At 43.7% G+C, this 27,990-nt stretch overlaps 1 protein-coding gene across 1 annotated transcript in view; it reads right to left on the bottom strand.

Annotated features, from left to right (window-relative positions):
- LOC138646216 (transmembrane protease serine 9-like) overlaps positions 1–27,990 on the bottom strand; it is a 54,656-nt gene that overhangs the window by 7,962 nt on the left and 18,704 nt on the right. The window contains exons 6-9 of the mRNA XM_069735679.1: positions 24,347–24,510; positions 13,888–14,077; positions 11,435–11,706; positions 3,374–3,543 (exon numbers count right to left, since the gene is read on the bottom strand). Of these exons, the coding sequence (XP_069591780.1) occupies positions 3,374–3,543; positions 11,435–11,706; positions 13,888–14,077; positions 24,347–24,510 (796 nt within the window). The remainder of the gene's footprint in view (positions 1–3,373; positions 3,544–11,434; positions 11,707–13,887; positions 14,078–24,346; positions 24,511–27,990) is intronic.

Here is a 27,990-nt window from a genome sequence, read left to right as displayed (position 1 = left end):
TTATATTCTTGTACATAGGGGGCAGTATTATAGTAGTTATATTCTGGTACATAGGGGGCAGTATTATAGTAGTTATATTCTTGTACATAGGAGCAGTATTATAGTAGTTATATTCTTGTACATAGGGGGCAGTATTATAGTAGTTATATTCTGGTACATAGCAGCAGTATTATAGTAGTTATATTCTTGTATATAGGGGGCAGTATTATAGTAGTTATATTCTTGTACATAGAGGCAGTATTATAGTAGTTATATTCTTGTACATAGGGGCAGTATTATAGTAGTTATATTCTTATACATAGGGGCAGTATTATAGTAGTTATATTCTTGTACATAGGGGGCAGTATTATAGTAGTTATATTCTTGTACATAGGAGCAGTATTATAGTAGTTATATTCTTGTACATAGGAGCAGTATTATAGTAGTTATATTCTTGTACATAGGAGCAGTATTATAGCAGTTATACTCTTGTACATAGGAGCAGTATTATAGTAGTTATATTCTTATACATAGGGGCAGTATTATAGTAGTTATATTCTTGTACATAGGAGCAGTATTATAGCAGTTATACTCTTGTACATAGGAGCAGTATTATAGTAGTTATATTCTTATACATAGGGGCAGTATTATAGCAGTTATATTCTTGTACATAGGGGCAGTATTATAGTAGTTATATTCTTGTACATAGGAGCAGTATTATAGTAGTTATATTCTTATACATAGGGGCAGTATTATAGCAGTTATATTCTTGTACATAGGGGCAGTATTATAGCAGTTATATTCTTGTACATAGGGGCAGTATTATAGTAGTTATATTCTTATACATAGGGGCAGTATTATAGCAGTTATATTCTTGTACATAGAGGCAGTATTATTATATTAGTTATATTCCTGTACATAGGGGGCAGTATTATAGTAGTTATATTCTTGTACATAGGGGCAGTATTATAGTAGTTATATTCTTGTACATAGGAGCAGTATTATAGTAGTTATGTTCTTGTACATTGGGGCAGTATTATAGTAGTTATATTCTTGTACATAGGGGCAGTATTATAGTAGTTATATTCTTGTACATAGGAGCAGTATTATAGTAGTTATATTTTTGTACATAGGAGCAGTATTATAGTAGTTATATTCTTGTACATAGGGGCAGTATTATAGTAGTTATATTCTTGTACATAGGGGTAGTATTATAGTAGTAATATTCTTGTACATAGGGGCAGTATTATAGTCGTTATATTCGTGTACATAGGGGCAGTATTATAGTAGTTATATTCTTGTACATAGGGGCAGTATTATAGTAGTTATATTCGTGTACATAGGGGCAGTATTATAGTAGTTATATTCTTGTACATAGGAGCAGCATTATAGCCGTTATATTCTTGTACATAGGGGCAGTATTATAGTAGTTATATTCTTGTACATAGGGGCAGTATTATAGTAGTTATATTCTTGTACATAGGAGCAGTATTATAGTAGCTATATTCTTGTACATAGGAGCAGTATTATAGTAGCTATATTCTTGTACATAGGAGCAGTATTATAGTAGTTATATTCTTTTACATAGGGGCAGTATTATAGTAGTTATATTCTTGTACATAGGGGCAGTATCATAGTAGTTATATTCTTGTACATAGGGGCAGTATTATAGTAGTTATATTCTTGTACATAGGGGACAGTATTATAGTAGTTATATTCTTGTACATAGGGGCAGTATTATAGTAGTTATATTCTTGTACATAGGAGCAGTATTATAGTAGTTATATTCTTGTACATAGGAGCAGTATTATAGTAGCTATATTCTTGTACATAGGAGCAGTATTATAGTAGCTATATTCTTTTACATAGGGGCAGTATTATAGTAGTTATATTCTTGTACATAGGGGCAGTATCATAGTAGTTATATTCTTGTACATAGGGGCAGTATTATAGTAGTTATATTCTTGTACATAGGGGACAGTATTATAGTAGTTATATTCTTGTACATAGGAGCAGTATTATAGTAGCTATATTCTTGTACATAGGAGCAGTATTATAGTAGTTATATTCTTTTACATAGGGGCAGTATTATAGTAGTTATATTCTTGTACATAGGGGCAGTATCATAGTAGTTATATTCTTGTACATAGGGGCAGTATTATAGTAGTTATATTCTTGTACATAGGGGACAGTATTATAGTAGTTATATTCTTGTACATAGGGGCAGTATTATAGTAGTTATATTCTTGTACATAGGGGACAGTATTATAGTAGTTATATTCTTGTACATAGGGGCAGTATTATAGTAGTTATATTCTTGTACATAGGAGCAGTATTATAGTAGTTAGATTCTTGTACATAGGAGCAGTATTATATTAGTTATATTTTTGTACATAGGGGCAGTATTATAGTAGTTATATTCTTGTACAAAGGAGCAGTATTATAGTAGTTATATTCTTGTACAAAGGAGCAGTATTATAGTAGTTATATTCTTGTACATAGGGGCAGTATTATAGTAGTTATATTCTTGTACAAAGGAGCAGTATTATAGTAGTTATATTCTTGTACATAGGGGCAGTATTATAGTAGTTATATTCTTGTACATAGGGGACAGTATTATAGTAGTTATATTCTTGTACATAGGGGCAGTATTATAGTAGTTATATTCTTGTACATAGGAGCAGTATTATATTAGTTATATTTTTGTACATAGGGGCAGTATTATAGTAGTTATATTCTTGTACATAGGGGACAGTATTATAGTAGTTATATTCTTGTACATAGGGGCAGTATTATAGTAGATATATTCCTGTACATAGGAGCAGTATTATAGTAGTTATATTCTTGTACATAGGGGCAGTATTATAGTAGTTATATTCTTGTACATAGGGGCAGTATTATAGTAGTTATATTCTTGTACATAGGGGCAGTATTATAGTAGTTATATTCTTGTACATAGGAGCAGTATTATATTAATTATATTTTTGTACATAGGGGCAGTATTATAGTAGTTATATTCTTGTACATAGGGGACAGTATTATAGTAGATATATTCTTGTACATAGGGGCAGTATTATAGTAGATATATTCCTGTACATAGGGGGCAGTATTATAGTAGTTATATTCTTGTACATAGAGGCAGTATTATAGTAGTTATATTCTTGTACATAGGGGCAGTATTATAGTAGTTATATTCTTGTACATAGGGGCAGTATTATAGTAGTTATATTCTTGTACATAGGGGGCAGTATTATAGTAGATATATTCCTGTACATAGGAGCAGTATTATAGTAGGTATATTCTTGTACATAGGGGCAGTATTATAGTGGTTATATTTACTTAGATTTTCCTGTGACTATCTATTATGACGATTCCTCCCATGGCGGCTTCTCACCTGACAAGAGTCTTTCCCTCCTTTCGTGTATCCAGCACATATCATGGTGTTGTCCACAATGGTGTTTGAGCTGCTCACTCCTGAATCTATGTGATATATTCTGTCGCACGTCTGGTGATCTATCAGCGGCACCTTCACATTCTGCAGAGTTTCCGGAGAAGGTAAACTCACTAATGAAATTATCAGAGAAGAGTTGGTAAACACAGGATGATGGACCAGCGTCTATCACAGCTGTGAATGTCGGAGATCTGGGGAGTCGGTGGCCTCAGACGATTTACGATGAATTTCTGGCTTATTGATAAGACCCTATATTGTGCTATATAATCTGTACCAGCAGCGTTTCTCCAGCACACGATATTAACTCACTTCTTGGCATTCAGATCCATGACATGAAAGTTTGTTTTGCTGGAATTGGGATATTTTGGGATCGATTATCCAGAGCTGAGAAGTGCAATTTGCTGTAAACGTGGAACTCTGACCACTGTGTCTATCAGAAGGACTACTCCTCTTTTATTACAGATTTGTCTTACACTTACTAAGTGGCAGAGGGGTCTCTACAAGCAACAGCTACTTTGCCCACCTACATAATGGACTTTAAGAGTCAGAAACCAGGTAGGAAACAATCAATAGTGATAGAATACTGTGCAAAAGTTTTAGGCAGGTGTAGAGAAACTGCTAAAAAATAGGAAGTTTACACAAATTGAAGTGTTAACGGTTTATTTTTATCAATTAACAAAATACAAAATTGAAGAAAAGAGATGTCATGGCCTCCATCATCAGTGTATGGTGTTCGCCCACCGCCTGTGGTGGTGGGATATGGTGTGTGGGGTATCATTCTGCCTATTTTTGCAGATTTTCGGAATGTTGTCTTGTTGCTCTGTATCATTGTATGTATCCCCTCTAATGTGACCACAGCATTTAATGTGAATTATCCAGACGTCTGTTTTCAGTAGGCGAAGAACCACAGACTGTCGTCATACGAGTTTTAAATATTTTTGAATGGCTGCTGTTTCCATCTTATATCGGCTCCTACAGGGTATTGTCTGCTGTCTTTACAACACAGGGACGCAGGATAATGAAACAATCGACATCTGATAATATGTTGGTTGATCATTGTGGGGTTTCCTGTGGTTTGCTGACCTGCATAGCAGACGAGTAACTATGTATATTGATTAAATACTCAAACAACGAGAGGTGAACCCCTGCCACCACCCCCTGACCTGTGGAGGACCACCTAAAACACAAATGTGGGTGTAAAGAGGACAGTTCTATCCTCCTAAGATTGATCCTTTGTGGGATGCTGATGCTGAGGCCAGCCCCTTAGAGAGACTTGGAGAAACTCTGATTTCCCTGGAAACTTCTGCTGGAGGATCCTTGTTATGGACCTGGTGGTTAGGAGCACCCGGCACGACCTGATAGTTAAACTCACACAGGACAAGCTCTGGGATGTGGGAGCTCTGCTGACCGCAGGCCCTAATCCTATCACAACAACTAGAAATAGCCGTGGAGCGTTCCTGACACTCCCTAGACGCCTCTTCACAGACTAAGAGCTAGCTAGCCCTAGAGATAGAAAATAAAGCCTACCTTGCCTCAGAGAAATTCCCCAAAGGAAAAGGCAGCCCCCCACATATATTGACTGTGAGTAAAGATGAAAGTCACAAAAGCAGAAATGAAGCAGGTTTCAGCTAGGGGGGCCAGACTTACTAAATAGACAGAGGATAGGAAAGGTATCTTTGCGGTCAGCTCAAAAAACTACAAAAGACCACGCAGAGCGTGCAAAAAGACCTCCGCACCGTTAGTCACCACCGTTAGTGCCACTCTGCATCCCAGAGCTTCCAGCTAGCAAGACAAAATCATGATAACCAGCTGGACAAGGAAACAATGAACAAATAATAACTATCAGGAACTTAGCTTCTGCTGGAGAAGACAGATCACCAGAAAGATCCAAGAGCGAACTGAGCCAATGCAAAAACATTGACAGCTGGCATGGAGTAACGATCTGAGTGGAGTTAAATAGAGAAGCCAGCCTAAGAATAACCTAGGTCACCTGTGGAAGGAACCTCAGAAGCAGCAGCTTCACTCACAGCCACCAGAGGGAGTCCATGGACAGAACTCGCCAAAGTTCCATTCACGACCACAGGAGGGAGTTCGACAACAGAATTCACAACAGTACCCCCCCCCCCTTGAGGAGGGGTCACCGAACCCTCACCAGAGCCCCCAGGCCGATCAGGATGAGCCAAATGAAAGGCACGAACCAGATCGGCAGCATGAACATCAGAAGCAAAAACCCAGAAATTATCTTCCTGACCATAACCCTTCCACTTGACCAGATACTGGAGTTTCCGTCTCGAAACACGAGAATCCAAAATCTTCTCCACCACATACTCCAACTCCCCCTCGACCAACACCGGGGCAGGAGGATCAACGGAGGGAACCATAGGCGCCACGTATCTCCGCAACAACGACCTATGGAACACATTATGGATGGCAAAAGAAGCTGGAAGGTCCAAACGAAATGACACAGGATTGATACGGACCAATGAAACGAGGCTTAAACTTAGGAGATGAAACCTTCATAGGAACATGACGAGATGACAACCAAACCAAATCCCCAACACGAAGTCGGCGACCAACACAGCGCCGGCGGTTAGCGAAACATTGAGCCTTCTCCTGGGACAATGTCAAATTGTCCACCACATGAGTCCAAATCTGCTGCAACCTGTCCACCACCGTATCCACACCAGGACAGTCCGAAGGCTCAACCTGCCCTGAAGAGAAACGAGGATGGAAACCAGAATTACAGAAAAAAGGAGAAACTAAAGTAGCCGAGCTGGCCCGATTATTAAGGGCGAACTCAGCCAAAGGCAAGAAGGACACCCAATCATCCTGATCAGCAGAAACAAAGCATCTCAGATATGTTTCCAAAGTCTGATTAGTTCGTTCGGTTTGGCCATTTGTCTGAGGATGGAAAGCCGAAGAAAAAGACAAATCAATGCCCATCTTAGCACAAAAGGACCGCCAATACCTCGAAACAAACTGGGAACCTCTGTCCGAGACGATGTTCTCCGGAATGCCATGCAAACGAACCACATGCTGGAATAATAATGGCACCAAATCAGAGGAGGAAGGCAATTTAGACAAGGGTACCAAATGGACCATCTTAGAAAAGCGATCACAAACCACCGAAATGACCGACATCCTTTGAGAGACAGGGAGATCTGAAATAAAATCCATGGAAATATGCGTCCAGGGCCTCTTCGGGACCAGCAAGGGCAAAAGCAACCCACTGGCACGAGAACAGCAGGGCTTAGCCCGAGCACAAGTCCCACAGGACTGCACAAAAGAACGCACATCCCGTGACAAAGAAGGCCACCAAAAGGATCTAGCCACCAAATCTCTGGTACCAAAGATTCCAGGATGACCAGCCAACACCGAACAATGAACCTCAGAGATAACTCTACTAGTCCATCTATCAGGGACAAACAGTTTCTCCGTAGGACAACGGTCAGGTCTATCAGCCTGAAACTTCTGCAGCACGCGCCGCAAATCAGGGGAGATGGCAGACAAAATTACCCCCTCTTTAAGAATACCCGCCGGCTCCGGAACACCCAGAGAGTCAGGCACAAAACTCCTTGACAGGGCATCAGCCTTCACATTCTTAGATCCCGGAAGGTATGAAACCACAAAATCAAAACGGGAGAAAAAGAGCGACCATCGAGCCTGTCTAGGATTCAACCGTTTGGCAGACTCGAGATAAGTCAAATTCTTGTGATCCGTCAAGACCACCACGCGATGTTTAGCTCCTTCAAGCCAATTTCGCCACTCCTCGAATGCCCACTTCATGGCCAACAACTCTCGATTGCCAACATCATAATTGCCCTCAGCAGGCCAGAATTTTCTAGAAAAGAAGGCACATGGTTTCATCACCGAGCCATCAGAACTTCTTTGCGACAAAACAGCCCCTGCTCCAATCTCAGAAGCATCAACCTCGACCTGAAACGGGAGCGAAACATCTGGCTGGCACAACACAGGGGCAGAAGAAAAACGACGCTTCAACTCCTGAAAAGCCTCTACAGCCGCAGAGGACCAATTGACCACATCAGCACCTTTCTTGGTCAAATCAGTCAACGGTTTAGCAATACCAGAAAAATTAGCGATGAAGCGACGGTAAAAATTAGCAAAGCCCAGGAACTTCTGCAGGCTCTTCACAGATGTCGGCTGAGTCCAATCATAAATGGCCTGAACTTTAACAGGGTCCATCTCGATGGTAGAAGGGGAAAAAATGAAACCCAAAAATGAAACCTTCTGAACTCCAAAGAGACACTTTGACCCCTTCACAAACAAGGAATTCGCACGAAGGACCTGGAACACCATTCTGACCTGCTTCACATGAGACTCCCAATCATCCGAAAAGACCAAAATGTCATCCAAGTATACAATCAGGAATTTATCCAGGTACTCTCGGAAGATGTCATGCATAAAGGACTGAAACACAGATGGAGCATTAGAAAGCCCGAATGGCATAACCAGGTACTCAAAATGGCCCTCGGGCGTATTAAATGCTGTTTTCCATTCATCGCCCTGTTTAATTCGCACAAGATTATACGCCCCTCGAAGATCTATCCTGGTGAACCAACTAGCCCCTTTAATCCGAGCAAACAAATCAGACAGCAGCGGCAAAGGGTACTGAAATTTGACTGTGATCTTATTAAGAAGGCGGTAATCAATACAAGGTCTTAAAGAGCCATCCTTCTTGGCCACAAAAAAGAACCCTGCTCCCAATGGTGACGAAGACAGGCGAATATGACCCTTTTCCAAGGATTCCTTTATATAACTCCGCATAGCGGCGTGCTCTGGCACAGATAAATTAAACAGTCGGCCCTTAGGAAACTTACTACCAGGAATCAAATTAATAGCACAATCGCAATCCCTATGAGGAGGTAAGGCACCGGATTTGGGCTCATCAAATACATCCTGGTAATCTGACAAAAACTCAGGGACTTCAGAAGGAGTGGAAGGCGAAATTGACAACAATGGAACATCACCATGTACCCCCTGACAATCCCAGCCGGACACAGACATAGATTTCCAATCCAACACTGGATTATGGACCTGTAGCCATGGCAACCCCAAAACGACCACATCATGCAGATTATGCAACACCAAAAAGCAAATATCCTCCTGATGTGCAGGAGCCATGCACATGGTCAATTGGGTCCAGTACTGAGGCTTATTCCTGGCCAAAGGCGTAGCATCAATTCCTCTCAATGGAATAGGATACTGCAAGGGCTCCAAGAAAAAACCACAGCGCCTGGCAAACTCCAAGTCCATCAAATTCAGGGCAGCGCCTGAATCCACAAATGCCATAACAGAATAGGACGACAGAGAGCAAATCAGAGTAACGGACAAAAGAAATTTAGACTGTACCGTACCAATGGTGGCAGACCTAGCGAACCGCTTAGTGCGCTTAGGACAATCGGAGATAGCATGAGTGGAATCACCACAGTAAAAACACAGCCCATTCCGACGTCTGTGTTCTTGCCGTTCAGCTCTGGTCAAAGTCCTATCACACTGCATAGGCTCAGGCCTATGCTCAGAGAATACCGCCAGATGGTGCACAGTTTTGCGCTCACGCAAGCGCCGATCGATCTGAATGGCCAAGGACATAGACTCATTCAGACCAGCAGGCGTGGGAAATCCCACCATGACATCCTTAAAGGGACACTGTCACCTGGATTTGGAGGGAACAATCTTCAGCCATGGAGGCGGGGTTTGGGGGTTTTTGATTCACCCTTTCCTTACCCGCTGGCTGCATGCTGGCTGCAATATTGGATTGAAGTTCATTCTCTGTCCTCTGTAGTACATGCCTGCACAAGGCAATCTTTCCTTGCGCAGGCGTGTACTATGGAGGACAGAGAATGAACTTCAATCCAATATTGCAGCCAGCATGCAGCCAGCGGGTAAGGAAAGGGTGAATCAAAAACCCCGCCTCCATGGCTGAAGATTGTTCCCTCCAAATCCAGGTGACAGTGTCCCTTTAAGGGCTTCAGAAAGACCCCTTCTGAAAATTGCCGCCAGGGCACACTCATTCCACTGAGTAAGCACAGACCACTTTCTAAATTTCTGACAGTACACCTCCGCTTCATTCTGACCCTGACACAAAGCCAGCAAGATTTTCTCTGCCTGATCCACTGAATTTGGTTCATCATAAAGCAATCCAAGCGCCAGAAAAAAACGCATCAACATCACGCAATGCAGGATCTCCTGGCGCAAGGGAAAATGCCCAGTCTTGAGGGTCACCACGCAACAAAGAAATAATGATTTTTACTTGTTGAACGGGGTCACCAGAGGAGCGGGGTTTCAAAGCTAGAAACAGTTTACAATCATTTTTGAAATTCAAGAACTTAGATCTATCCCCAGAAAACAAATCAGGAATAGGAATTCTAGGCTCTAACATAGGATTCTGAACCACAAAATCTTGAATGTTTTGTACCCTTGCAGTGAGATGATCCACACACGAGGACATACCTTGGATGTCCATATCTACACCTGTGTCCTGAACCACCCAAAGGTTTAGGGGAAAAGAAAGACAAAATACAGTGCAAAGAAAAAAAAATGGTCTCAGAACTTCTCTTATCCCTCTATTGAGATGCATTAATACTTTGGGCCAGCTGTACTGTTATGGACCTGGTGGTTAGGAGCACCCGGCACGACCTGATAGTTAAACTCACACAGGACAAGCTCTGGGATGACCGTTGACCGCAAGCCCTAATCCTATTACACACACTAGAAATAGCCGTGGAGCGTTCCTGACACTCCCTAGACGCCTCTTCACAGACTAAGAGCTAGCTAGCCCTAGAGATAGAAAATAAAGCCTACCTTGCCTCAGAGAAATTCCCCAAAGGTAAAGGAAGCCCCCCACATATATTGACTGTGAGCAAAGATGAAAGTCACAAACGCAGAAATGAAACAGGTTTCAGCAAAGGGAGGCCAGACTTACTAAACAGACAGAGGATAGGAAAGGTATGTTTGCGGTCAGCACAAAAAACTACAAAAGACCACGCAGAGTGTGCAAAAAGACCTCCGCACCGACTAACGGTGCAGAGGTACCATTCTGCATCCCAGAGCTTCCAGCTAGCAAGACAAAATCATGATAACCAGCTGGACAAGGAAACAATGAACAAATAATAACTATCAGGAACTTAGCTTCTGCAGGAGAAGACAGGTCACCAGAAAGATCCAAGAGCGAACTGAACCAATGCAGGAACATTGACAGCTGGCATGGAGTAACGATCTGAGTGGAGTTAAATAGAGCAGCCAACCAAAGGATAAACCACGTCACCTGTGTAAGGAACCTCAGAAGCAGCAGCTTCACTCACAGCCACCAGAGGGAGTCCATGGACAGAACTCGCCGAAGTACCATTCACGACCACAGGAGGGAGTTTGACAACAGAATTCACAACAGATCCTATACAGATAAGTATCTGGAGTGATATCGATCTCTAAGCGGAGGATTGTGACTCTTATCTCCCGGGCATTTATCCCATTACTGGACTGTATCCGTGTTCCTGGACTATTTTATCCTCTGTGTGGTGGATTGTTTCATGGACCTTTCAGTTTGCATGTAATAAAGGTCTTGGGACTGTTCACTCATCTCTTGCTCTGTTGATTGTGTGATACCGGAGAAGCACCCTCTCAAAACTGGTGGCAGCAGTGGGATCAACAGAGTGCAACCAAATGGAGAACCACCCACAGAGTGAATGCGGACCATATCCAGTCTACAGGAGAGAGCCAGAGATCTGGGCCTACACTGCCAGGGACTGACTAAGAGGCCTTAATTGACCTACTGGTGGGTGCTATCCAGGCCACCTGCTCCTAGATGTCTAACAGACAAGCGCTGTAGACCACCACAAAAAGCCAGTGGGTGGTGTGGTACAAAGAAGGGATAGTGGTTTTGGGCCCAGGCATCTCTGTGGAGTATAAGGAGGAGGCTTGTCACCTAGCACAGTGGAGAAAAGAAGCAATGGAACCTGTAATAGAGAGTATTGTATTGTCACTTACCATCACTCTGTATATTTCCCCATCCGGTTACCCAGCACTCCATGCCACAAGGGAAGGTGACGGAAGCGGAGGGCAGGCATATGGGCTGGATGTAGTTGGTGTAGGTGACCGGACTGGAGAGCTTGACTAGAGCGATGTCATATTCATGTCCTTCACTTGAATATTTCGGATGGTTATAAACAGAGTGTATCTTCATCAGAACACTCTGCGGATTATCCTGTGACAGTCGGTATGCCCCCAGATGCACCTCAGTGTTAACGATGGGGAGAAGCCTGAAATGTGACCAGAGACAAAATGAGGAGTTGTCCAGTTACGTGGTGACTTATTGGCCAACTTATATGCAATTTACAACTCCTCCCTACTGTGTGCACACAGAGTGTTGGTGAGGCGCTCAGAAACACAATGGGTTTCTATTACTAACCACTTGGGGAAATGCTCCATCTTTGGTTTGTATCCGCAACATCTTTTTCAGGTGGAATCTGCTGCAGAAACTGCCTGAAAACTCCATCAGAAGACTCCAAAAAAGATGAATATACGGTAAGCATTTCTGTGTACAAACCATTTCCCGTGCACATGTTCAGGCTTTGGAAAGTCTTTTAATCAATTTAGATTTCTAAAACAAGAGACTTGTCCATTCTTCTGACACTCTCCTCTCGGAAGACACTTTGCACTTTACGACTGTCACGTACCTGCTTCTCAGCACGTGACTCGGGGTTGCGCCTGCAAGGGTTAATCTATCTCCCCACTCTCAGTCCAGCATTCAACCTCTGTCCTATGCTGTAATGGGAGCATAAATCACACCCTGACAGAGTCCACCCCCCCCCCCCCCCCCGCTCATACACGCTGCCTACCACCACTCACCGAACACACACCAAGTCCCGGAAAAATTACTACTACTGTCTGCCAATCGTAAGGCTATGAATTTTTTAGAACATGCAAGGTTCAACTTATTAAAGTTTTAAGCTTTAATAGAAAAGGTACAGTGCTTACAATAGAAAAGGGTATAAAAATCTGGGAATAAAAAGTGACATACAAATATGCAAAACAGTTCTAAAAAAAAATGGGAGAAAACTTACAGAAATATCTAACTTTGTAGTCTGCTTTCTGTTCCCTGAGGGGGGGATGAATATGGAATGGAACACATCAGCTTGGCTGTCCCTCAGTCTGTGAACAACTTTCTTTGTGTGTTGGCCTAATTTATAGAGTCAACCTGGAGGTCAAATTTCTAGAACAGCCTCTGAGGTTGATATTAAAATTGCTTTTTTCTTTACTGGACCATAGCCACTCCACCAATGAATATATTAAGTTCTCTGAAATTCTTTGTGTCAGTTCTCACAGATGGATAGTGTCAGGCTGTAATTGACAACTTTCTTCAAAAGAGCCAGAAGGTGTGAAAATGTTTCCCCTTCTTCCTGGTTCTTAGCAAGACCCCCTGGCGAGATTGGAGACAGTAGACTGCCTTCTCAGGATAACATACGGTGTGACCTTTGTGAGACCTTTGTGAGTCTCAGGACAGATGTTAAATTACTGCTAGTCACACATTCACACCTATACATATTTCACTACAACGACACAAGGCAATGGAAAAGTTCAAATAAAGCCCAGAAGAAGACGAAAGTCTTATGGAGCATTTATCATTGTTATTTAATGAACAAAAACTACCGCAAAATGACAATAAAAAAAAATGCCAAAAAACCATGGGAAAACTGTAAAAAAATCATTAGAAAATCACTCTGGAAGCTTCGGAGAAAAAAAGAAACAAAAAACAATTCAGGAAAAGAAATCCACAGTTTTCTGAAATGTCCTTTATGTAAAAATCTTCACCTGAGTTTAATAATAGCGGTGTGCACAAAGCCTTGGTGGTGTTTTTGGTGAAGTTTGTTCCCTGAAGTGTTTTGCAGCGTTCTGATTGGACAGTGCCTAATTTGGAGCGGATTCCATCAACAGTGACTTTGAAGCATTGACTGCCATGTCTCTTTTTCGCACCTGGAATCCTTCCAAATCTGAAGCTGAAAAAACACTCAAAAGACCGAATACATCAACAGCAGAGTTGTCAAAGGGTCTTTCAAGTATTTTTGAAGCAATTTTTCAGACGGTTTTTTGAAGAGGACTTTCTCCGAAAAGCTGAGCTAAAGAACAGATTCCCTCGCCTCCCTGTGTTACACTACTCGAATCTATCTGTATCACTGGGTTTGACCATTGTAACCCCACCGAGTTCTGGAATGAGCTGTAGCCAATACACTACCGCGCTGTGCCACATCGGCAATTCTCAGAACCTCTTGGCTTTTTTGAAGGCCACATGGTTGGAACACTTGACCTAAATCTGACCATTAGGCCTTCAAATAAAAGCTGACCGACAAGAGCATTGGAGGAAAGGGCCAAGAGATGAAGATAATAAAGCCTTCAGACATTCTGATATGAGATTTGTGACGAGATTCACGTAGAGAACTTACGGTTCGAAGCAATGAGCGGCACTCAGCACCCACTGGCTGGAGATCAAGGACCCTCCGCAGAAATGGGTTCCCAGATACTGTATACTAGCCTGCCAGGGCCACTGTCCATCTACTGCATCTGAACCCCCAACGATCCGGCTGGAGAAGGCTGGAGAGCCGCACACCGGCTGAGACGTGGTGGTGGTAATGGCTGCAGAGAAACAGAGAATCAGCGATACTAGAGAAATTAGAAAATATAAGACAAAAGGCAATGTAGAGTGTGCACACAGTATTATTGTCGACATGAAGAACTGGATATAAAGTCATAATAAGAGGAAAGTCTAAAATAAAGAATTTCTTTTCATCAGTATCTTATCTAAGAGGAGGCCAACACCACAAAACCTTGGAGGACCACTGGAGCATATCCCACCCATGAGTTACCGCGAGGCCCATGTTCCCTGGTGTCATGTGTCTCTTCTACAGATGTCTACATTTACTGAAACCATTGGATACAGCGCCTGCCCACGTACCTGTGGACCCTCCAATGTTGTATATCTTTCCTGCCTGACATCTCCTCTAGGCATAACATGCACCAAGATGTGTGGAGCGCGATTACAGCTATGAAGAGAAATATGATTTGGGGGTTCTCTGGCGCGGGATGTCTGGACCATGTGTCCACCCAGAGATTAGCATTTAATGTGCAGCTTGTTGAGGATTTTATTAGCATGTAGCAGCATGCTAGGGGGACTTGTCAGGGAGTCACAAAAACACTGATCTTTAGGAAGGCAAAGTTTGACCAGCTTAGAGATGCCCTTAATCTGGTAGACTGGGACAATATCCTCAGAAATAAGAATACAGATAATAAATGGAAAATGTTTAAGAACATCCTAAATAGGCAGTGTAAGCGGTTTATACCTTGTGGGAATAAAAGGACTAGAAATAGGAAAAACCCAATGTGGCTAAACAAAGAAGTAAGACAGGCAATTAACAGTAAAAAGAAAGCATTTGCACTACTAAAGCAGGATGGCACCATTGAAGCTCTAAAAAACTATAGGGAGAAAAATACTTTATCTAAAAAACTAATTAAAGCTGCCAAAAAGGAAACAGAGAAGCACATTGCTAAGGAGAGTAAAACTAATCCCAAACTGTTCTTCAACTATATCAATAATAAAAGAATAAAAACTGAAAATGTAGGCCCCTTAAAAAATAGTGAGGAAAGAATGGTTGTAGATGACGAGGAAAAAGCTAACATATTAAACACCTTCTTCTCCACGGTATTCACGGTGGAAAATGAAATGCTAGGTGAAATCCCAAGAAACAATGAAAACCCTATATTAAGGGTCACCAATCTAACCCAAGAAGAGGTGCGAAACCGGCTAAATAAGATTAAAATAGATAAATCTCCGGGTCCGGATGGCATACACCCACGAGTACTAAGAGAACTAAGTAATGTAATAGATAAACCATTATTTCTTATTTTTAGTGACTCTATAGCGACAGGGTCTGTTCCGCAGGACTGGCGCATAGCAAATGTGGTGCCAATATTCAAAAAGGGCTCTAAAAGTGAACCTGGAAATTATAGGCCAGTAAGTCTAACCTCTATTGTTGGTAAAATATTTGAAGGGTTTCTGAGGGATGTTATTCTGGATTATCTCAATGAGAATAACTGTTTAACTCCATATCAGCATGGGTTTATGAGAAATCGCTCCTGTCAAACCAATCTAATCAGTTTTTATGAAGAGGTAAGCTATAGGCTGGACCACGGTGAGTCATTGGACGTGGTATATCTCGATTTTTCCAAAGCGTTTGATACCGTGCCGCACAAGAGGTTGGTACACAAAATGAGAATGCTTGGTCTGGGGGAAAATGTGTGTAAATGGGTTAGTAACTGGCTTAGTGATAGAAAGCAGAGGGTGGTTATAAATGGTATAGTCTCTAACTGGGTCGCTGTGACCAGTGGGGACCGCAGGGGTCGGTATTGGGACCTGTTCTCTTCAACATATTCATTAATGATCTGGTAGAAGGTTTACACAGTAAAATATCGATATTTGCAGATGATACAAAACTATGTAAAGCAGTTAATACAAGAGAAGATAGTATTCTGCTACAGATGGATCTGGATAAGTTGGAAACTTGGGCTGAAAGGTGGCAGATGAGGTTTAACAATGATAAATGTAAGGTTATACACATGGGAAGAAGGAATCAATATCACCATTACACACTGAATGGGAAACCACTGGGTAAATCTGACAGGGAGAAGGACTTGGGGATCCTAGTTAATAATAAACTTACCTGGAGCAGCCAGTGCCAGGCAGCAGCTGCCAAGGCAAACAGGATCATGGGATGCATTAAAAGAGGTCTGGATACACATGATGAGAGCATTATACTGCCTCTGTACAAATCCCTAGTTAGACCGCACATGGAGTACTGTGTCCAGTTTTGGGCACCGGTGCTCAGGAAGGATATAATGGAACTAGAGAGAGTACAAAGGAGGGCAACAAAATTAATAAAGGGGATGGGAGAACTACAATACCCAGATAGATTAGTGAAATTAGGATTATTTAGTCTGGAAAAAAGACGACTGAGGGGCGATCTAATAACCATGTATAAGTATATAAGGGGACAATACAAATATCTCGCTGAGGATCTGTTTATACCAAGGAAGGTGACGGGCACAAGGGGGCATTCTTTGCATCTGGAGGAGAGAAGGTTTTTCCACCAACATAGAAGAGGATTCTTTACTGTTAGGGCAGTGAGAATCTGGAATTGCTTGCCTGAGGAGGTGGTGATGGCGAACTCAGTCGAGGGGTTCAAGAGAGGCCTGGATGTCTTCCTGGAGCAGAACAATATTGTATCATACAATTAGGTTCTGTAGAAGGACGTAGATCTGGGGATTTATTATGATGGAATATAGGCTGAACTGGATGGACAAATGTCTTTTTTCAGCCTTACTAACTATGTTACTATGTTACTATGTTACTAGCATTGATTCCTGAGCTCGGGGAGAATGTTGGAGTTGAGCAAATTGATTTAATGTCAATCAAACTCTTGTGGAATTGTTTCCGCCATCGGATCAATCTGCAGTTTGCCTTCCATATTCCTAAACCTGTGCTAGAATGGCATTGGATGCAATGTGAGGAGATGTCAGAGGGTTAGACTTTTCTTCTTGGAATCATTGGAAGATTTGTAGCACTTTCATTTCACAGCGATTTGATTTGCTGCAAATCAAAGTTTGTGGCAAAATTCAGCAAAGCTGAGGAATGTGAACTCCAGAAGATTCGCTCCTCTCTAGTGACGATATCTGGATGATGATGGACCAAAGATTGTCAGAGAAGGGTTAACAGTGTCCTCCCATATAAGAGATGATAGCACATCCGGCGGGGGATGCACACATACTTGATATCGAGGGCACTTATATCAGGACATGTACAGTATATCGGGGGCAAATGTGCACATTATGGTGTATGGCCGATGGTATGACCAATTTAATCATCGGTATCAGCTGCAGCTGAATTAACGTTGCGACTGATCCTCACCTGATTCATTTTCACAAACGTAAAGATTTCCCACAGGAGCAGAACCCGGTCCAAATGAGTGTGACAAAGCCACCGGCCGCGCTGAATTTCCTGTCTGATGGTACACTGGAGGCTGCACAAGACTAAACACCTTCAGAACCTCCACCAATTCTTAGCACTGGTCCAATTTGCTGACCCTGAGGTCCATGGGACCAGCACTCGGGACATTTCAGGACATCGGCCTGACAAATTGATTTATAAACTTGTGCACTGCCTGTATGTTGGAGGTGCTCAGGTAGGTTCCAACACCTTAGTCATATACAATAAAACCTGACACTCAACTTTGTATCTGGAAATGTGTTTCATTTGGAAATGTGTTTTATTATCAGCATTGTTGCTGATAATAAAACACATTTCCAGATACAAAGTTGAGTGCCAGGTTTTATTGTATATCGGCCTGACAAAGTCCTGGCTGTTTATTCTGCGCCTTTGTACGCTGATGTGGTTGTCACAGAGGTTGTCACAGAGGCTGAAATAATATCGGGTCCATGTCATACATACTATAATGGCTACTGCTTCGGTGCCTCTTATACTTGTACTACAAATATCAAAAGATTGATCATCACTTCCAAACAGAAAGACAAATGTGCACAGGCGTGAGCTAAGAGAAGCCACCTCCATATGTAACAAGTAAATCAAAACAGCCTTCCATAACACTATAATGTGCACACATAGAATATATGACATGGTCCAAGCAGAGAAGGTCATTACTGTCAGGTTAGGGTCCAAGCAGAGAAGGTCATTATTCTCAGGTTAGGGTCTCAGCAGAGAAGGTCATTACTGTCAGGTTAGGGTCTCAGCAGAAAAGGTCGTTACTGTCAGGATAGGGTCCAAGCAGAGAAGATCATTACTGTCAGGTTAGGGTCCAAGCAGAGAAGATCATTACTGTCAGGTTAGAGTCCAAGCAGAGAAGGTCATTATTCTCAGGTTAGGGTCTCAGCAGAGAAGGTCATTACTGTCAGGTTAGGGTCTCAGCAGAAAAGGTTGTTACTGTCAGGATAGGGTCCAAGCAGAGAAGATCATTACTGTCAGGTTAGGGTCCAAGCAGAGAAGATCATTACTGTCAGGTTAGGGTCCCGGTAGAGAAGGTCATTACTCTCAGGTTAGGGTCCAAGCAGAGAAGATCATTACTGTCAGGTTAGGGTCACGGCAGAGAAGGTCATTACTCTCAGGTTAGGGTCACGGCAGAGAAGGTCATTACTGTCAGGTTAGGGTCTCAGCAGAGAAGATCATTACTCTCAGGTTAGGGTCCCAGCAGAGAAGATCATTACTGTCAGGTTAGAGTCCAAGCAGAGAAGGTCATTATTCTCAGGTTAGGGTCACGGCAGAGAAGGTCATTACTGTCAGGTTAGGGTCTCAGCAGAGAAGATCATTACTCTCAGGTTAGGGTCCCAGCAGAGAAGGTCAATACTGTCAGGTTAGGGTCCCAAAAGAGAAGGTCATTACTGTCAGGTTAGGGTCTCAGCAGAGAAGATCATTACTCTCAGGTTAGGGTCCCAGCAGAGAAGGTCAATACTGTCAGGTTAGGGTCCCAAAAGAGAAGGTCATTACTGTCAGGTTAGGGTACCCGCAGAGAAGATCATTACTGTCAGGTTAGGGTCCCGGCAGAGAAGGTCATTACTGTCAGGTTAGGGTCTCAGCAGAGAAGATCATTACTCTCAGGTTAGGGTCCCAGCAGAGAAGGTCAATACTGTCAGGTTAGGGTCCCAAAAGAGAAGGTCATTACTGTCAGGTTAGGGTCTCAGCAGAGAAGATCATTACTCTCAGGTTAGGGTCCCAGCAGAGAAGGTCAATACTGTCAGGTTAGGGTCCCAAAAGAGAAGGTCATTACTGTCAGGTTAGGGTCTCAGCAGAGAAGATCATTACTGTCAGGTTAGGGTCCCGGCAGAGAAGGTCATTACTGTCAGGTTAGGGTCCCCGCAGAGAAGGTCATTACTGTCAGGTTAGGGTCCCGGCAGAGAAGGTCATTACTGTCAGGTTCGGGTCCCCGCAGAGAAGGTCATTACTGTCAGGTTAGGGTCCCGGCAGAGAAGGTCATTACTGTCAGGTTCGGGTCCCCGCAGAGAAGGTCATTACTGTCAGGTTAGGGTCCCGGCAGAGAAGGTCATTACTGTCAGGTTAGGGTCCCCGCAGAGAAGGTCATTACTGTCAGGTTAGGGTCCCGGCAGAGAAGGTCATTACTGTCAGGTTAGGGTCCCGGCAGAGATGGTCATTACTGTCAGGTTAGGGTCCCCGCAGAGAAGGTCATTACTGTCAGGTTCGGGTCCCGGCAGAGATGGTCATTACTGTCAGGTTAGGGTCCCCGCAGAGATGGTCATTACTGTCAGGTTAGGGTCCCGGCAGAGAAGGTCATTACTGTCAGGTTAGGGTCCCGGCAGAGATGGTCATTACTGTCAGGTTAGGGTCCCCGCCGAGATGGTCATTACTGTCAGGTTAGGGTCCCCGCAGAGATGGTCATTACTCTCAGGTTAGGGTCCCGGCAGAGAAGGTCATTACTGTCAGGTTAGGGTCCCGGGAGAGATGGTCATTACTGTCAGGTTAGGGTCCCCGCAGAGATGGTCATTACTGTCAGGTTAAGGTCCCAAAAGAGAAGGTCATTACTGTCAGGTTAGGGTCTCAGCAGAGAAGATCATTACTCTCAGGTTAGGGTCCCCGCAGAGAAGGTCATTACTGTCAGGTTCGGGTCTCGGCAGAAAAGGTCATTACTGTCAGGTTAGGGTCCCGGCAGAGAAGGTCATTACTGTCAGGTTAGGGTCTCAGCAGAGAAGGTCATTACTCTCAGGTTAGGGTCCCGGCAGAGAAGGTCATTACTGTCAGGTTAGGGTCCCGGCAGAGAAGATCATTACTGTCAGGTTAGGGTCCCGGCAGAGAAGGTCATTACTGTCAGGTTAGGGTCCCCGCAGAGAAGGTCATTACTGTCAGGTTCGGGTCCCCGCAGAGAAGGTCATTACTGTCAGGTTAGGAACAGAGCAAGAGAAAAAAGACAAGACCAAAAAATGGTATGCACACTAAGAAAATACGAAGATCAAATATATAAACTTTAATTACACCTCAGAAACACAACAAACATAAAATAAAACCATTTAAAATAGGCCTAAATATAGGACCAATAGGCCCCACCCCTATACAATGGTACAGAATATAACATACTAAGACATAGCAATGCAAAAGATCAATGGCATAAACAATGTACCAGACTATGTTAGTATCAATATAAAGTGTCCCTGGTGCTTGAATACAGTACAAAAACCTGACAGATAAATGGCTAAAGGTCTAATGGACCCAATAGAATGATTGAACACAAAGTAATAACACACAGTATACTGCGGATATAATCAAGTCCAATAGATTACAATAATGTACACACATGAATAGTACCATAACAATGCTAACCATAACACGTCCATGATAATACACAGACTCACTATAAACATGCCCCCTATCCTGAGCGGAAAAAAGATATTTCATGTGTTGTTTGGTTGTCAAAATAAAGAAACAACCCCTCCAGGTTAGATAAATAACTAGGAGAAAAATACAGACCAGATGAAGACATAGGGCAATAAGCCCATATGGTCGGTCAGGAAACCACCGATGGTGCTGAAAAAAAAAGGGTGGAGAGAACAGCACCAATACTAGAAGCTCAGGTCAGTGACGCATGGTCAGTGGGACACAGGACCAAGTAAGGGGTGAGGCAAGAGCCCTGTCAGGTTAGGGTCCCGGTTGAGAAGGTCATTACTGTCAGGTTCGGGTCCCCGCAGAGAATGTCATTACTCTCAGGTTAGGGTCCCGGTTGAGAAGGTCATTACTGTCAGGTTAGGGTCCCGGCAGAGAAGGTCATTACTCTCAGGTTAGGGTCCCGGCAGAGAAGGTCATTACTGTCAGGTTAGGGTCCCGGCAGAGAAGGTCATTACTCTCAGGTTAGGGTCCCGGCAGAGAAGGTCATTACTCTCAGGTTAGGGTCCCGGCAGAGAAGGTCATTACTGTCAGGTTAGGGTCCCGGCAGAGAAGGTCATTACTCTCAGGTTAGGGTCCCGGCAGAGAAGGTCATTACTCTCAGGTTAGGGTCCCGGCAGAGAAGGTCATTACTGTCAGGTTAGGGTCCCGGCAGAGAAGGTCATTACTCTCAGGTTAGGGTCCCGGCAGAGAAGGTCATTACTGTCAGGTTAGGGTCCCGGCAGAGAAGGTCATTACTGTCAGGTTAGGGTCCCCGCAGAGAAGGTCATTACTCTCAGGTTAGGGTCCCGGCAGAGATGGTCATTACTGTCAGGTTAGGGTCCCGGTTGAGAAGGTCATTACTGTCAGGTTAGGGTCCCGGCAGAGAAGGTCATTACTCTCAGGTTAGGGTCCCGGCAGAGAAGGTCATTACTGTTAGGTTAGGGTCCCGGCAGAGAAGGTCATTACTCTCAGGTTAGGGTCCCGGCAGAGAAGGTCATTACTCTCAGGTTAGGGTCCCGGCAGAGAAGGTCATTACTGTCAGGTTAGGGTCCCGGCAGAGAAGGTCATTACTGTCAGGTTCGGGTCCCCGCAGAGATGGTCGCCTTGTCTTTGGAGTCGGGCACATGAAATTGCCAATGTATTCGCTAAGCAACATTATTTTTTAGCTTTTTTCCATGGCAGTAATGCTATTGCAATTTCATATATAAGTTTCAAGTTCTCCTGGAAGAACATTTACATTTCTTCATAAAATTTTATGAGAAAAAACTGTTCTCTGCGTCTCAGTACTGGGAAACTGCATTCACTGAAGACAAAGTTTACTCATGAAACAAGAATTTTGATAGATAATGATCAGTCCAGGAAGAAGAAACTTTTTTTTCTCGTTCTATTAAGATATTATTTGCACGTAGTAATGATTTATTTAAAAAAAACAGAATAGATTTTTTTACAATTTCTTTTGTCTTTTTACCCCACCACCTTCCCATAAAAGACAAAACAAGGAATGTAAGTAGTTATCCAAAGAGCAGCAGTGGTGGAAACTTTCCATTGGTATCAACTATTATAATAAGAAACGCAGAAAAGAAAATATTTGTGTTACTTTTATTTACATCATGTATCAATCCTCATAATACGAAGTGTTCTCTGTACTGTATGGGATGACAATACATAGTAGAATTTATTACTAGCTTATAACGTAGTAGACGTCACCTGCAGTCCTATGTAACACCACAGATAACACAGTGATAACTCTCCGAGTACAGATAATGTAGTAGATGTCACCTGCAGTCCTATGTAACACCACAGGTAACACAGTGATATCTCTCTGAGTACAGATAATGTAGTAGATGTCACCTGCAGTCCTATGTAACACCACAGATAACACAGTGATAACTCTCTGAGTACAGATAATGTAGTAGATGTCACCTGCAGTCCTATGTAACACCACAGATAACACAGTGATGACTCTCTGAGTACAGATAATGTAGTAGATGTCACCTGCAGTCCTATGTAACACCACAGATAACACAGTGATCACTCTCTGAGTACAGATAATGTAGTAGATGTCACCTGCAGTCCTATGTAACACCACAGATAACACAGTGATCACTCTCTGAGTGCAGATAATGTAGTAGATGTCACCTGCAGTCCTATGTAACACCACAGATAACACAGTGATGACTCTGAGTACAGATAATGTAGTAGATGTCACCTGCAGTCCTATGTAACACCACAGATAACACAGCGATAACTCTCTGAGTACAGATAATGTAGTAGATGTCACCTGCAGTCCTATGTAACACCACAGATAACACAGTGATAACTCCCTGAGTACAGATAATGTAGTAGATGTCACCTGCAGTCCTATGTAACACCACAGATAACACAGTGATAACTCTCTGAGTACTGGTAGTGGAGTAGGTGTCACCTGCAGTCCTATGTAACACCACAGATAACACAGCGATAACTCTGAGTACAGATAATGTAGTAGATGTCACATGCAGTCCTATGTAACACCACAGATAACACAGTGATAACTCCCTGAGTACAGATAATGTAGTAGATGTCACCTGCAGTCCTATGTAACACCACAGATAACACAGTGATAACTCTCTGAGTACTGGTAGTGGAGTAGGTGTCACCTGCAGTCCTATGTAACACCACAGATAACACAGCGATAACTCTGAGTACAGATAATGTAGTAGATGTCACATGCAGTCCTATGTAACACCACAGATAACACAGTGATAACTCCCTGAGTACAGATAATGTAGTAGATGTCACCTGCAGTCCTATGTAACACCACAGATAACACAGTGATAACTCTCTGAGTACAGATAATGTAGTAGATGTCACATGCAGTCCTATGTAACACCACAGATAACACAGTGATCACTCTCTGAGTGCAGATAATGTAGTGGATGTCACCTGCAGTCCTATGTAACACCACAGATAACACAGTGATATCTCTCTGAGTACAGATAATGTAGGAGATGTCACCTGCAGTCCTATGTAATGCCACAGATAACACAGTGATAACTCTCCGAGTACAGATAATGGAGTAGATGTCACCTGCAGTCCTATGTAACACCACAGATAACACAGTGATAACTCTCTGAGTACAGATAATGTAGGAGATGTCACCTGCAGTCCTATGTAATGCCACAGATAACACAGTGATAACTCTCTGAGTACAGATAATGTAGTAGATGTCACCTGCAGTCCTATGTAACGCCACAGATAACACAGTGATAACACTCTGAGTACAGATAATGTTGTGGATGTCACCTGCAGTCCTATGTAACACCACAGATAACACAGTGATAACTCTCTGAGTGCAGATAATGTAGTAGATGTCACCTGCAGTCCTATGTAACGCCACAGATAACACAGTGATAACACTCTGAGTACAGATAATGTTGTGGATGTCATCTGCAGTCCTATGTAACGCCCCTATAAGTGCAGCCTCTTACCCACATGTAGGACTGTCAGCACATGGAGCAGGTTCCTTGGCATTTCTCCGCTTTGCCGCCTTCTTTTGGTTCCTTGCAGCTCCACAGATATATGTGTTGTGGGAGGGAAAGTTCTTAAACTTTTGACTATCTGGAGACTTTTTTTTCTTTTATTGCCTCTTTGTATAATTTACGATTTTTTTATGCTAATTTCCTAATGACCATTCACATGTATGAAGCAAAGTCCCGTCCCCACCCATCCCCTTTCCATACTCATCATTAATGGCCGATATCAGTCTTCGTAGGTTCATGGAGTTATTGTGGAGGTGTAACGAGGGGTTCAGCACAGGAGTGAGGGCCAAAACCCATCTGAGTGGGCCACTACCCAGGTAGCCATGGTTACCACTACGGAGACCCTCATTATGGTGGACGATAGGGGACGGCCCTGCTGTTACTGAATGAAAACAACCATCCAAACACTGAGACCAATCTTCCTGCCGTACGGTGACCATACAGTCATGGAGACTGATCCTGCAGAACATATTGGAGGTTACAGTAGAGTTACCCGCAGCCTCTTACAGATGACGGCTTTTTATGGCGACTTCACCAAACGCTATGACTCTCTGAGTTTCCCACATTTAGCTACAATGTTCCTTGCGTGTGATCATGGAAATGTCTTTTCCATATTTTATCACGCAGAGCATAGAATGGATCATAAGTTGAATGTTGGACATATTTCTATTTTACTTGACAACATAACTAATTTAGAAATTGATTTTGGAGACACAACTCCGAAGAGTGGTGCCGGGCTGTGTCCACCTCCATGCTCGGGAAGTTTCCCACATTGTGCCAGGGCAGAGTTCACCATTGTGCTCTGGTCATGTCTACCATTTTGCCCGAGCTGTGTCCACCATTGGGCCCAGGCTGTGTCCACCATTGTGCCTGGGCCATGTCTAACATTGTGCCCGAGCTGTGTCCACCATTGGGCCCAGGCTGTGTCCACCATTGTGCCCGGGCCATGTCTAACATTGTGCCCGAGCTGTGTCCACCATTGGGCCCAGGCTGTGTCCACCATTGTGCCCGGGCCATGTCTAACATTGTGCCCGAGCTGTGTCCACCATTGGGCCCAGGCTGTGTCTACCATTGGGCCCGAGCTGTGTCCACCATTGGGCCCAGGCTGTGTCCACCATTGTGCCTGGGCCATGTCTAACATTGTGCCCGAGCTGTGTCCACCATTGTGCCCAGGCTATGTCCACCATTGTGCCCGGGCCATGTCTAACATTGTGCCCGAGCTGTGTCCACCATTGGGCCCAGGCTGTGTCTACCATTGGGCCCGAGCTGTGTCCACCATTGGGCCCAGGCTGTGTCCACCATTGTGCCTGGGCCATGTCTAACATTGTGCCCGAGCTGTGTTCATCATTGTGCCCAGGCTTTGTCCACCATTGTGCCCTGGTCATGCCCTCTATTGTGCTCTGGTCATGTCCACCATTGTGCTCGGGCTCTGTTCACCTTCATGCCCCAGCAATGCCCCCCATTGTGCTGGGGCAGTGTCCACCATTGTGCACTGGCCATATCCACCATTGTATCCGGGCCGTGTCCACCATTGTGCCCATGCCATGTCCACCACTGTGCCCAGGCTGTGTCCACCATTGTGCCCTAGTCATATCCTCCATTGTGCTCTGGTCATGTCCACCATTGTGCCCGGGCTGTCTCTACCATTGTGCTGGAGCCATGTCCACCTTCATACCCAGGCAGTGTCCCCCATTGTGCCAATGCCATGTCCACCATTGTGCCCAGGCACTGTCCACCTTCATGCCTGGGCCAAGTCCACCATTGCGCACTGGCCATATCCAGCATTGTATTCGGGCCGTGTCCACCATTGTGCCCATGCCATGTCCACCATTGTGACCACCTTCGTGCCTGAGTCAAGTCTGCCATTGTGTCCGGGCAGCGTCCACCTTCGTGCCTTGGGCTGTGTCCACCATTGTGCCCAGACAGTGTCCATTGTCGTGCCTGGGTCGAGTCCGTCATTGTGCCCGAGCAGCATCTACCTTCGTGCCCAGGCCGTGTCCTCCTTTATGCATTGGCTGTTTCCACCATTGTGCCTGGGCAGTGTCCACCACCCGGGCTGTGTTGACTATTGTGCCCGGGCTGTGCCCACCATTGTGCTCTGGTGATTTACACTATTGTGCCCAAGCTGTGTCCACCATTGTGCCCGGGAAGTGTGCAGCGTCCCCTCTTCTTCTTACATCAGGCTGTATTTTGGAGAGGAGCACTGTCCTGTTCTTATCTGATGTTGGATTTTCACTGCTCCTCAGTACGGGGTCGTCTTTGCCAGACTTCAAAATTCCTCCTATGACTAATCCCCCTCCGGTAGGTGTCAATAGTTTAGCCTTAGCCAAAGATGGATCTTTGGATTATTGGTACAAAAACCTTTTTGGTGAAGGAAACAATTTTTTTCTCTTTTTTGTCTCAGTTGTACAATTTGCAGGTAAGATTTCACAACTCAAACTTTTCACACCTTATTTCCTCCCAGTAAATGAATAACTAAAAACACGAAATCAGAAATGTGAATATGAAGCAAAGTCTCCGTCCCCACCCATTCATTATGACTGATAACCATTCTGGATAGGGGACTTAAAGGGATCCTGCCTGCAGGCGTCCACATACAGGAGTACAGGAATGGCTGTTTAGGGCCATGTCCCCCATTACAATGATACAATTTGTAGAGATCTGATGTAACAGATCTAGTTGAGATGCCATATGCAAATCAGGAAAAGTGCACTGGGGCGTGTCATTGCACTTGGAATATTTCTTCAAATTTAATTGACATGCTCCTATTGCACTTCCAACCCAATTATCGTATGTAAAAACGCGCTGATAGGTTCCCTCTAAACCATTCCCTGCCAAGGTCTTACCTGATATGTAGAGTTGGACATCAGTGATCAAGAGCATGTAAGATGCTTCCTGGCCACTAATGGTCTCATGCGTGTCTCTCCTTACTTCTGATTACCAGCAGTGGTATCTCAGCCCGGGCCAAGGCTAATGTTGCAATCTACTGTAGATTTTATTCTAAAGCTTAGACTCTCAGTCTTAAAACTACATTAATTACATTATTGGGGCAAAACATTACGGTTTTTAAAAAATTGCCTCAAAGTTGTTGTTATGAACAGGGATTTGACCTGGTGTTTTCTATTGTTTTCATAAAAAATGTGGCACCTCGCGTCAGGTGAGAGGTGAAGCTTCTGGCCCCCAAGAGACCTCATGTTTTCACAGCGTCCTGCAGTATTCGCCTTCCCGTGTGACCATGCTGGGACCTAATATAGCTTGAAAAGTTGCTACTGAAAAGAGGAAGTGCTAAGGATTGTAAAGTGGATGTCTAAAGGTTCAAGATGACGTTTTAAACACTGTATTGCAACATAGGAGAGCAATTAGTTCATGACACTCACCAGCCATGCCGACAGACAAAACGGTCCAATACATAATGAACAGCGCTCCACCCAGGTGTAGAAATCTTCAAAACATGCTTTATTGAGCCATGGTACAGCAGCAACGTTTCGACCACAATTTGGTCTTTGTTAAGACTTGACAAAGGCTTGACAAAGACCAAGTTGTGGTCGAAACGTTGCTGCTGTACCATGGCTCAATAAAGCATGTTTTGAAGA

The sequence above is a fragment of the Ranitomeya imitator genome, chromosome 7, assembly GCF_032444005.1.
Source record: "Ranitomeya imitator isolate aRanImi1 chromosome 7, aRanImi1.pri, whole genome shotgun sequence".
Taxonomy (NCBI): Eukaryota; Metazoa; Chordata; class Amphibia; order Anura; family Dendrobatidae; genus Ranitomeya; species Ranitomeya imitator.
The sequence above is the reverse complement of the archived record's forward strand: the minus strand, read 5'-3'. Positions and strand labels throughout refer to the sequence as shown.